The sequence below is a fragment of the Cololabis saira genome, chromosome 4, assembly GCF_033807715.1.
Source record: "Cololabis saira isolate AMF1-May2022 chromosome 4, fColSai1.1, whole genome shotgun sequence".
Lineage (NCBI taxonomy): Eukaryota > Metazoa > Chordata > Actinopteri > Beloniformes > Belonidae > Cololabis > Cololabis saira.
In genome coordinates this window covers 39,053,220-39,065,954 of record NC_084590.1, presented here as the reverse complement: position 1 = coordinate 39,065,954, position 12,735 = coordinate 39,053,220, and the positions used below count along the sequence as shown (strand labels likewise).

The window sequence follows — 12,735 nt, the reverse complement described above, 5'->3', positions numbered from 1 at the left end:
ACATGGCCAAAGACTCCTGGGAGATGAAGGGGTTTATACTGAGCCCGGTATCTCCATCTGTCACATGACCCAATCATGCGCTCCCAGAGCTCCATTCACCAGGGTTGACGGTGCCCCGCCGTGACAGGGCCACCACACACGTTTTACTGTTACACTTTTCCACAAGCCTTCCCTCATTATCATAACAAAAGCCCGGGGCATTTCTGTCGGGGAGTGACTTTGAGCTGTGCTCGCCCCCCCCACCTCTTCCCATCACCGCAGACTCTTCTCTCAAGAAAAACAAGAGTTTCATCAGGAGACAAAATGGAAACACTGCAGCTTTCTCTTTCGCATTTTGTTACAGGAGCTTATTTGCGAGCAGGCTGCAGTAGAGGAAGTGCTCTGCAGCAATGAGGGGGTTCAAAGAGAGAGAGAAAAAAGAAAACATGACATCAACTGTCTTCCTGGTGATGCCTCGACTACACTGAAAGTCTGCACCGCCTTTCATATTCTGTCCAAAAACAGGTTCTAACAGAGCTGTAACAGGTTTTTGTGTTCTCAAAGACTGAGCATCTAACGGACGTGAATGTAGTGTTTGTACAAGTGTGATCTGGTTAAGCCGTACCTGGATCGTCTGTGCCCTCCTGCCCTGCATGCTAGCACACGTGGGGGTTTGGTTGCTGCCCAGGCCTTCGGACAGGCAGTGGGAACGTCTGCAGGGAAGGGTGTACGCGCCGTAGGAGTTCCCGTCCTCCTCCGACGGGGAGAGCATCTTAGCATCCTCTCCCTCCCGGGAGGACCTGTTGGTAGGAATGGGAAAAATTAATACATAAACGTACTTGTACTGTCCAGTAGGAATGAGTGATATTTTACCGTTCACGATACACCGTCAAAAAAATTCCCCACGATAAGAATTTGTCATCTCACGGTAAAAACGATAAATTCCCGTTGATGACGTTTTTGTGTAAAGCTGATTTATGGTTCAGGAAGAAAGGAAGGAAGGGAGAAAAGAGGAAAGAAAGAAAGAAAGAAAGGGAGAAAAGAAAGAAAGAAAGAAAGAAAGAAAGAAAGAAAGAAAGAAAGGGAGAAAAGAAAGAAAGGGAGAAAAGAAAAAGAAAGAAAGAAAGAGAAAAAGAAGAGAAAAATAAAGAGAAAAAGAAAGAAAAAAAAGAGAGAAAAAGAAAGAAAGAAAGAGAAAAAGAAAGAGAAAAAGAAAGAAAGAAAGAGAAAAAGAAAGAGAAAAAGAAAGAAAGAAAAAAAGAAAGAGAAAAAGAAAGAAAGAAAAAAAGAAAGAGAAAAAGAAAGAAAGAAAGAAAGAAAGAAAGAAAGAAAGAAAGAAAGAAAAGGGAGAAAAGAAAGAAAGAAAGGGAGAAAAGAAAGAAAGAAAGAAAGAAAGAAAGGGAGAAAAGAAAGAAAGAGAAAGAAAGAAAGAAAGAGAAAGAAAGAAAGAAAGAGAGAAAAGAAAGAAAGAGAGAAAAGAAAGAAAGAGAGAAAAGAAAAAGAAAGAAAGAAAGGGAGAAAGAAAGAAAGAAAGAAAGAAAGAAAGAAAGAGAAAAAGAAAGAAAAAAAGAGAGAAAAGAAAGAAAGGGAGAAAAGAAAAAGAAAGAAAGAAAGGGAGAAAGAAAGAAAGAAAGAAAGAAAGAGAAAAAGAAAAATAAAGAGAAAAAGAAAGAAAAAAAGAGAGAAAAAGAAAGAAAGAAAGAAAGAGAAAAAGGAGAAAAATAAAGAGAAAAAGAAAGAAAAAAAGAGAGAAAAAGAAAAGAGAAAAAGAAAGAGAAAAAGAAAGAAAGAAAAAAAGAAAGAGAAAAAGAAAGAGAAAAAGAAAGAAAGAAAGAAAGAAAGAAAGAAAAGGGAGAAAAGAAAGAAAGAAAAGGGAGAAAAGAAAGAAAGAAAGGGAGAAAAGAAAGAAAGAAAGGGAGAAAAGAAAGAAAGAAAGAAAGAAAGAAAGGGAGAAAAGAAAGAAAGAAAGAGAAAGAAAGAAAGAAAGAGAGAAAAGAAAGAAAGGGAGAAAAGAAAAAGAAAGAAAGAAAGGGAGAAAGAAAGAAAGAAAGAAAGAGAAAAAGAAAGAAAAAAAGAGAGAAAAAGAAAGAGAAAAAGAAAGAGAAAAAGAAAGAAAGAAAAAAAGAAAGAGAAAAAAGAAAGAAAGAAAGAAAGAGAAAAAGAAAGAAAGAAAGAAAGAAAGAAAGAAAGAGAAAAAGAAAGAGAAAAAGAAAGAGAAAAAGAAAGAAAGAAAGAAAGAGAAATAGATAGATAGATAGATAGATAGATAGATAGATAGATAGATAGATAGATAGATAGATAGATAGATAGATAGATAGATAGATAGATAGATAGATAGATAGATAGATAGATAGATAGATAGATAGATAGATAGATAGATAGATAGATAGATAGATAAATTCCCGTTGATGACGTTTTTGTGTAACAAACATGGCGGATCTGACAGAGTGATAGATTTATAGTTGAAAAGGTGGAGTTGAATTGGTATTTTTTTTATCATCATTTTTATCGTTATTTGGATAAATACCAGAAATAATCGTGATACATTTTTTAGTCCATCCCGCCCATCCCTACCTGTTGGTGTTGTGCCACTTGGCGTAGCGGGCGTGGGGCGGCCTGCGGGCGGGGCTCGTGCTGCTGTACAGCTCGTCCAGGGAGTTGGCCCTGTCCGAGGCCTCGGCGGGGTCCGTGAAGTCCCTCTCGTTGGCGATGTCGATGATTTCTTCCGTGCTGGTCAGGTGGTCCTGACTGACGTCGGACAGTGAGAACTCCAGGCTATCGTCTCGCCACATGTCTGCAGATTTAGATCTCTTTTTGAAGCTCACGGTCTCTTTGGAGCAGTCCATCGTCTTCTGGAGGTATTTCACCTCGGTGGCGTAAACGTCGTCGTCCTGCCCCTCCTCCGCGGTGGGGCCGGGCAGCGTTATGTGCATGGTGTTTATCTGCACCGAGGGATTGGCCAGATCGTTGTGAAAGGAGACGGGCCGGAGACTCATGGCCACCCGGTCCACCCAAATGGGGCTTCCGAAGTCCGGGAGGACATTGGTCTCGTTGAAGGGCTCCAAGCCATTGTCGGCCACGGACTGCGGGATGCTGGGCGTGCTGCTGGAGCGTGTGCTCGTCTCAGAGTTCCTGTGCTCTATCTTTCCTGACGAAGCGTGGCGAGAGCGTCTGGACTGCTTGTTGGAGATCCGAAGAGACCGAGACATGTGCTTGCGGGACAAATAGCCACGTCCGTTACTGTAGAGGACATGGTCCCTGTTTTGGCTCTCAACATTTCCCATGATTCAGAGCCTGAACGAAAAAAGGATATGCGGTTAAAATGGATTTGAAGATGTTAATTATTCAATAGCTATGCTAAAAGCAGAATTTTGTAAGTGTTGCCTTACCTGCAGGTTCGTAAGTATTTTCCAAGCATTGTGTCACTGGATTTCCAGACAGTTTGAACCTCCAGCAGCTGGTACCGTCCACAGAGCTCTGAAAGATATATATTTAGATTAGTCAACCACAAATTTGAGCCATTAGTGCTAACATTTGTATATTTACTGTGTTATAGGGAAAAAAAAGTTCAAAAGGTTTATGATTTGTTACCATGGTGAATAGATCTTGGTCAATTGGTCATGTTGCCCATGAAAACAGCCCATTTAACCCTTTAATGTCGGACATTTGGAAATAATACAAAGAAAATCCTTTAAAAAAAAAAGTTTACTATAATTGACATCACCCAAATATCGTCTTTCTAACAATGATAAATACCTAAAATATATATATATATACATACATACATATATATAATGAAATAAGGCCTATATATTTGAAGTACTAAGATTACCCACTGTATTTATCATTGTATATTTGTTTTCATATATATACACGTTTCTTTTAGAGATAGATTTTTTTAGGTGGTATATATAGAGCACTTAAATCATATTCAAACTGTGAAAGCAAAAGAAAGAAAATTTCATATCAAGAATGTTAATTTGTGTAATTTCTTAAGGACATAATTGTTTGCAGGAATGACTTTCATTCTCTTACTTTCATTCTCATATTGTAGAGGGACAAAAAAAGAAAAACAAAACAAATCAAAAAGGAGCAGAAAAACAAACGTGCTTCACCCGGCTTACTGCGCTTGTTCTTTTTTGACTTATTATTCAGAAAGCTGTTTCCATTCAAACCAGTTACCGGTACATAAACCATGGGGTCTCCTCAGCCTCGTTCAAAATGCACAAGGACTGTGTGAAGCAGAGGGTATGTAATGACAGCATGAATACGGCAACAGCCTGACTGAACACGAGTTATTCAGAGCCAAATTGAACAATCAAGTTGTGTTATTGTCATGTGTTCTAAAGCACGACCTCCTGCAGGAGTGAGGACTGTTAGCAGGAGGAGGTTTCCATCTACCTGCCTGCAGGCTGGACAGCCAGCCCTAAATAAGGTCCTGGTCCATGCCCTCAGACCATCAACAGATGGAAGCAAAGATTTACTATGATAAGCCTCTTGTCCCCCCTGATGTGTGTTCCTCGTATTTTAGGACGGGCCATTTAGGTGGTGAGATGCTGCGTGTGTGTGTGTGTGTGTGTGTGTGTGTGTGTGTGTGTGTGTGTGTGTGTGTGTGTGTGTGTGTGTGTGTAGCTGATGCATACGAGTGTGAGCCCAACCCTCTGCTGGTGCAAGCACTCGAGCTTACATTAAGCGTTACATAAACTGGAGCTGACCCTGTTTTTTCTGCCTTCTAGATCCAGTTTCTCCTTTTCCCTCCATCCTCTCATCACCACTCTCTGCTACTGCAGTGCACAATATTCGATTTGTTGATGAAGTTCATTTATTTTTGATTAGGACCCAACAGTTTATCAACCGTTCCACTTAATCTGGTTTGGTAGAGATGGACAAAGACAAGGAGGGACACGATAACAAAATACCATGACACTCTTTACTAGGAAAAAAAAAAAAAAAAAAGGTTCACCAACCAACAAAACCATCCTTACAAAATGCAAATGCAACCAACACCAGAGGCAGAATTTCTGCATGGTTGCACTCTTTCCCACACAATACCTTTGATTTTTCATTCGTTCAATGGTTAAAATTTAATTGCTCTGCAGATGTCCCCCCTGGAGGGGAAGAAGAAGTTGTGCTATTTATAAGGGAGTTGTAATATGCTACAGTTAATATCCTGTCAAACTGAACAGTTAACTAATGTTTCATTATGGTTTAATCAAGATTTTAAGCAGTGCAGAAGTGCTGAACTAGCAGAATAAGTCATTCAGAGGCCACATTAGTCAGTTCAGGTAACACACTGCAGTGACCTTATGGCGCTTTTACACTAGTACCTACTCAGCGCGACTCGTCTCAACTCCACCCGCCTCGTCCTCGTTTGTTTTTACACACCCAGGTGAGAAGTGGGCGGGTTGGAGCGAAGCTGCTGTGACGTACTCGATTGTGTGATCTAAACGAAGAAGACATGAGAGTGAAAGAAGCTTCAAGCGATGTTTTTTTTTTTTTTGTTTGTTCGTCTCGGCGCTGATGAGAAGTCAGCTGGAGCCGCGAGCGGCTGAGAAGTGACAGAGCTCCTGGTAGATCTGATCGTTCCTTATCGCCCGTCTAGATCCCTTTTTAATTCTCTCCTCAGCCACCAGGTTTATGAACATCTGCACCTCAGAGTTGGATCACCAAACAGACTTTTGCGCTGCCATTGCCTGTCGGATAAAATGAGGAAGCCGCGAGTCGCTCTTTCGTTGATTTCCGCCTCCTGATTCAAACGTCTGACGACCCCCCGACCCCCTGACCAATCCGTGGCCTGTATTGTGATGACATCACAGCCTGACTCAGCCCGCTCAGAACTTCGGCAGAATAGATACAGAAAAAGTATCTACTCAGCAATCCTCCACCCCTAGTGGAAAAGCGCAAAACCGGGGCGAGGCAAGTCGAGTCGCGCTGAGTAGGTACTAGTGTAAAAATGCCACTACTACTGTGCAGGGCAACGCCACGGGTTCAGGTGAGCCCTGAAAACAGGAATCAAGTGGTCATCCAATCCCCAGAAGAACCAAACCAAGATATATGATGAGTATCATTAGACAGCATGATTTTACATTGCTATGCTCATGATACTGTTATGTTGACGTTGGTCCACCCAGGATAAACTCCTCTGGGAAGGCTGTCCACAAGGTTTAGGAGTGTGTTTATGGGGGATTATGGGTGCAGCTGCTCGGCCACAGAAACCCTCTGCTCACAGTTCCTGAGCTAATCTGAAGGCCACGTGAAGATTGGAGGTCTGTGCCCGCTCCATCAGTTTACATGGCCTACCATGACAGTTCCCAAACACTCCCACGTTCTTATAATACAGCCGACAGTTGGCTGTGGAATAACAGGAGTGAGGAAATGTCACGACTGGATTTGTTGCACAGGTGACATCCTATCACAGTCCCACGCTGGAATTCACTGAACTCCTGAGCGACCCACTCTTTCACAAGTAGTTGTGTGAAATCAAGCACCTAGACAGGCAGACTGTCTTCACACCTGTGGCCATGGAAGTGATTGGAACAGCTGATTCAGATTATTTGGATGGGTGAGCGAATACTTTTGGCAATATAGTAGGGCTGGGCGATATATCGAGATTTTAATATATATCGATATATTTTCAAACGCGATATGGTACGAGACAATATCGTTTATATTGATTTAATTTTTTTTTTTTTTTTTTATGATTTTGATATAGCTTATTTTGTGACAAATTGGGGGAAACCCCAATTATGGCACAGAAAAAATATCGAGTATCGCCATTCAGCTAGAAAATATCGAGATCCATATCGCCCAGCCCTACAATATAGTGACCTTTTTCGACCTTACACAACTCATCTCACACTCACCAGCCTCCCTCCTCTCCTCTCCACTCGCCTGTTTGTCCTCAACGGGCTGTAGACCTTTCAGCTGCTCTGTCTTACTACTCTTCCTTAAGGCCTCTCTACCTTTGACTCTCTCTACATCTTTAAATCTCGCTTTAAAAATCTGGCATCTCCCACCATTGTCATGTCATTTTGCTAATGTTTTAATCTGTTGTTCTTTTGTTGTTATTCGTATAATCGATGCTCTCTGTGAGTTCTCCTTAAGTGTTGGGAAAGGTGCCTATAAATAAAATGTTAATCATTATAAGACTGCTGGGAAACCTCCCATGATGCACCTCTCCTCACTCTATTCTCTTCCACTCTTCCAACTCTTTTAATGACATCATTGTTGTTGTTATTGCCCTGTGTTCCTTCTTCTCAGCAGGAGTTCCTGATCTGTTGTTGCTGTTCCCCCTCTTTCCTGTCCTCTCAACTCCCAGCCGGTTGGTGCAGATGGCCCCCCCTCTCTGAGTCTAGTCCTGCTGGGGGTTTCTTCCTGTTGAAAGGGGACTTTTTCCTTTTGGCAGATGCCTGGTGCTTGCTCAGGATGGGGGATTGCATCGCAGAAACGTTTGGATGCGATGTGTTGGTTACCTTAGCAAAGCAATAATCATTATTTTTATTGTATTCATTTTTGAGTCATTTGGAGTGAGTTGAACTGTATCGTGCCTTGAGATGGCATTCGTCATGATTTTGCGCTGTATAAATAAAGCTGAAATGAACTGAATTGAGTCATTTTGAATATTTGACTGTATGAGCTTCCCACTATTGCAATTATATAACTGTTTTCCTTAGTATTACATTTATTTTAAAAATGCAATGGTGGAAAAAAAAAAACATAAAAAGTAAGAAAAAAGTAAGAAACAAATCATATCACAGGAGTCGGTCTGGAAAACTACCAAATACATATATATACTCAAATTTGCATGAGATCCAAATGAACTTAGTGATGCATTGAAGATTAATCTGTTGTGTGTCACTCAAGAGTCGGCTCATTTATTCATATCACCTCATTTTAGAGGAAAAGGAGAGCTGAGATATCCTGTATTATTTGCTGGCTCACCTCTGGGAGAATTTCTTAACAGTATAAAATGATGCAAATGATCAAAATTATGTTTTAATTGCAAAACACTATGTTCTCTTATGCTGCAAGGCTGGTGGTGCCCATCACTTGCTCTTTATAAATAAATGAAACGAGGATGTCGTCCCACCACCAGCCCTCTCCTGTGTTCACAGAATCAAAAAAAAAAAAACTCCACGCCTAGTTCTAAATTTGAGATTACTATTAACACTTTTTTTTAAAAAACTGTGATTTTTCTTTGCTTGAAAGGAACCTGAATAATGCTTTTTGTTCCACTTTGCTGATTTACGACAGAAAACAATCATGGTTTTGTCGCAGGCTGTGCTCACTCCCAAAGTGAAATGACAGACCCTTTGACCACATCTAAAAACTTGTGCGGCATGAGACTATCAAATGATCATAACATGTAATCTGGCTGAACAAGCCACTCAAGAACAAGAGCCGTTGTTTCTCACGACACTGGCCTCCACAAAAGAAATATAGCTCCTTGGATGAATGTCACGTCAGTCCACAACTGTGCATCTGCAAGAAACAGCACTGCTCAGATCCTTGCATCACATAAGGTATTACAGAGTTTTCTCATAAGCAAAATGATAGCAGCAGTAGACGGAAGAGAGGTAAAAAAAAATGTGTTTTTTAAGCCTTTAAGCCTTTTGAGCAGTCACTGCTTAACTTGCTCCAAAGTTAAAACAAGAAAAAAATCCTTGTTACTTCAGGACACTATTTGTCTTATGAGAAGGCACAAAACTCTGTAAGTAATCATTTTTACAGTTTCTTAGCCATAACATTTCATATCAACCCAGCTTCAGCTGCAGCTCAAACCATTTTTTGGCATAATTATCTGTTGTTCATTTGGCTTCATATTGTGAGGAAAAGAAAAGAGTATTAACTCCATCCATTTACGGATTTAACAAAGCAGTGTGTAGGATTCCTCTGAATATCCAGTCATTTGTTAAAATAAACTACCAGAACCGAGTGCCAGTCAACACACGAGCAAATGCTTCCCCTCGTATAGGAGCAAATAAGTCGTCAGGAATCACCAAAGTGACTGCTGAGTCGTTCAGGGTGTTTTCCTGCCTGTTGGCTGAGAGACAGCTGGGATCAACGCCAGCAGACCCTGAACAGGAAGAGCAGGATAATGGATCAATGGAATCAACATGTGGTGACACGAAGCTGTCCAAGAACACAGGACAGATGCACTCATAAACGACTTACATAACGGGCCCTGGAAAAAGTAGGTCCAGTGACTCAGTTTAAAACCGCCTCCGCCGAGTTGCTACAAGATCTCACCGGGGACGGTAATTCATCACAGCTAACTGCATGAATATGTAAACACTTTTATTTCATTGCAACTTTGAACAAGGCCATATATCGACTCGTTTTCATATGGGACTTGTTCCTCCACAAAGAAAAAATATTAGATGAATGCTTGTAAAATTATGAGTTAATGTTTCTTAAAGGAAGTTTTTTTCCCTGATATTTCCCCTGTGCTTAACACTTTAGGCATTACTTGAATAATAAGCTTTTACATTTCGTTCCATCCCAATGGATAAGATCTTGTTTTATTGTAGTAATCTTTTTTTTGCACATATACCATCTAAACAAAATCTCTCTAATTTCTTCAGAACTGCTGAACCATAAATGTGACACAGTCAGATTGAGGTTAAAAAAAATGCTATTTCAAAACAAAGCTGATGACATCTGAAACCGTTTTAGAGGAGGGAGGGTGGGGTGTATTCAAATTTCTATGTCATGTGCAGTTGAGTGGGGTTTTGTCAGCCCTGCACTATGTGAAGGGTAGATTTAAGGTCCTTTGGTTATTAAAGAACATTTAGAACCACAACTTATACTTGAAAAATTCCTGTGCCTGCTGCAACAAGAAGAGACTCATCTCCAAACCACCACCTGCCTTTTTACCCTAGATCCTAGGGCATAAAAACATCAATTTGCTCATATCTTTGAGGAAATGAAAAAAAAAAAAAAAAAAAAAGCCCCACAGGTCTGTCAAAAGAGAAAAAAACAAAACAAAGAAAAATAACTAGTCATGCATTTTGAAGTCAGTGTAAAACACTATAAATGTAAATCTGTATCTAAAAGAAACATCTTGGTTGAAAACTCCTTTGAAGTGAGACTCAATAAAGACACACACAAAAAAAGAGCCTTTATTTGTTGCTTCAACTGTTGACACACATTCCTGCCATTTAACCCAACTATACTGATGAAAAGAAGAACGCGTTGGGGCTGGATGGTTACAGGCTCTGACACAAAACCCTGTAATCAGAACACTCCCGGCTCCACATAATAACACAGGTAGTTGCATGGAGGAGAGGAGGAGGTTTTCCACAGAGAGACTGCACTCCCTGCAGCTCACATTATCCAGCTCATATACTCATATGTGTCCGTGGAAGTGGAAGTATTAAGCAGACGCCGACCCTCGTCCTCGTGACTCGTTTCTGCTCTCAAGAGCACACAGCTGTAGTTTGGATTCTCTTTAGACAGAAGGAATTTAGCATCAGAAATAACTGGTATTTTTTTCCACTAAAAAGTTTGTAAACTCTGTCACATTTGTGTTATTATTTAAGACAGAGGACATCAACCAACTTGATTTACTCTATGATTTGGTGCAAAAGCAGCAGCTACAAAAGTCTATATGGGACGAAGATCTCTACTTTGTCAATAAATGCAGTGCAGTTTTTAAGAGCAATGTCGTGCAAAGAGCCACTGAAAGAGAAGTCTATATTTCTCTCTGTCTTTCATGAGGAGTTTTGAGGGATTTTGGTGGAGAATAAATGCCAAAGTATGTAAGCCGAAGATGAAAAACCTTAATATCTCAGAGGGCACAGAACCATGAACGCATCATTCACCGAGATCTTCCATTGGGGAGGGGGGGGGTTAACGTAATCCTGTGTGCGCCGGGCCAAAGATGAAAAAAGACATCCAGGCTGTTAGAAACATCATGTCCTTAGCCAGGGTCTGTGATGGTATAGGGTCGCATCTGGGCCCTTGGTACATATAAATTACGCTTGTATGGCATCACACACTGGACATAAACCTAACATAAACCTAATGTTCCCAAATCTAGTCCAATTGTCTTATATTAAGCAAAAAATATCTCTTTAAAAGGGGGGAGGAAACTTTTCACTAAACTAAAACTAAATTTCTGAACAAAATTAGCAAAAGAGTCCAGCCACTAGACAAAAAAAAGCTATTTTCTTGTAACAAGAGTTTTATTTTTTTTTACTTTCTTAGAAATTAGTATTTGCAGCACACACAAACACTGCATTGAAGATGGCATCTTTGCCAAGATGTCACACTCTGCACACATTACAAACGGTATGGCTGATGAAAAAAGGTTTGGAGGTGCTGGACTGCCCTGCCACCTTAAAAAGGCATGGTTGCAGGAAGAATGTAGAATAAATAAACAAAGACACACCAGCTGCAACACTTCACCTTTTGGTGTCTTCAAATCAACAGAGCCATTCCTGTGCCGTGTTATTCCAAACGCTACTTTATACATTCATTAACATACATCACAACACCACACAGTCACCACGCTGACTGCACCCATCACTATCTGGTCTGTTTTCATACTTTTCTGTTCTTTGTGTCTCACACACTTGTGTCTTCTTTGACAGAATCAGGGGTTTAGGGGTTAATAAAATATGGTAACTGTCAAGAGGGCTAATGCAGGACAAATTCTCACTTAAACCCATGCAAAAAATAAAAAAATCTGTAAGGTTTTGCCAAAATCGCTACTAATCATTAATGTGTATGCAGACAGCTAGAGAGAAAAAATAAATAAATAAAGCCAGAAAAGTGTAATGGTAACAAGTTAATGGCAGAAGCTACGACGGAGTATTAGGGCCAAACTAAGACAAAAGAAATGGAAATTACGAGAATAAAGTCATAATATTATGAGAATAAAGTCGTAACATTACGAGAATAAAGTCGTAATATTACGAGAATAAAGTGGTAATTTATGAGAATAAAGTTGTAATATTATGAGAATATAATTTATGAGAACTCTAACAGGAAGAGCCGTCTTCTCCCTGTGTTAAAATGAGGAATATTGAGCATCTTGTGAAGTTCTATTTATATATTTATAATATATTTAATATTACGACTTTATTCTCGTAATATTACGACTTTATTCTCAAAATATTACGACTTTAGTCTCGTAATATTATGACTTTATTCTCATATTATTATGACTTAATTTTTTTTTTTGTCTTAGTTTGGCCCTAATACTCCGTCGTAAGAAGCTGTACTGTTGTAAGTTTTTGGAATGTGTTGCAGGTCTGAAATAATATCAAAATATAAATATGAATATCAAACAACTGGAAAACCATGTCTTATAATGACGCCATTCATATAGAAGTCTGTATATTAGCATCACGCTAGAAGAAAATACGTTTTCAAATAACAAAAAAACATCTGTAAGACAAACTGTACTGTCACTTTAGATGTTGATTATGTTTCTCAGGGAACACAAAATGCTGCAGCTTTATGTGACCCGTCTGACCCCATCAGGAGGGGCTCAGGTGGCCGAGCGATACAGAGCATCATTAATGTCCACGAGCCTTCATAACAATCCAAAACAAGCAGAATAATGGCCAACAGTACTAAGGGCTTATTTTGCTTTCGGGTATGTGGGCAGATTGTTGGAATGTTTTGCCTTTTGAATGTTTCACAACTTCCTACGTACAGCATTATTTTTATCCTTTGAAGTGAGACCTCTTGCCCGGATGAGTGAGCTGGTTATTGTCCTGATTTTCGTGATTCAGGCAGACCAAAATA

The 12,735-nt window shown here is 39.9% G+C and overlaps 1 protein-coding gene across 6 annotated transcripts in view; it reads right to left on the bottom strand.

Moving 5' to 3' along the window:
- The window catches only part of tiam1b (TIAM Rac1 associated GEF 1b), a 71,332-nt gene that overhangs the window by 38,680 nt on the left and 19,917 nt on the right, over positions 1-12,735 (bottom strand). For all 6 annotated transcript variants that reach the window (XM_061719723.1, XM_061719727.1, XM_061719729.1 and 3 more), the window contains exons 2-4: positions 3,369-3,456; positions 2,554-3,273; positions 605-779 (exon numbers count right to left, since the gene is read on the bottom strand). In XM_061719723.1, coding sequence (XP_061575707.1) covers positions 605-779; positions 2,554-3,263 — 885 coding nt within the window. In that variant the 5' untranslated portion in view covers positions 3,264-3,273; positions 3,369-3,456. The remainder of the gene's footprint in view (positions 1-604; positions 780-2,553; positions 3,274-3,368; positions 3,457-12,735) is intronic.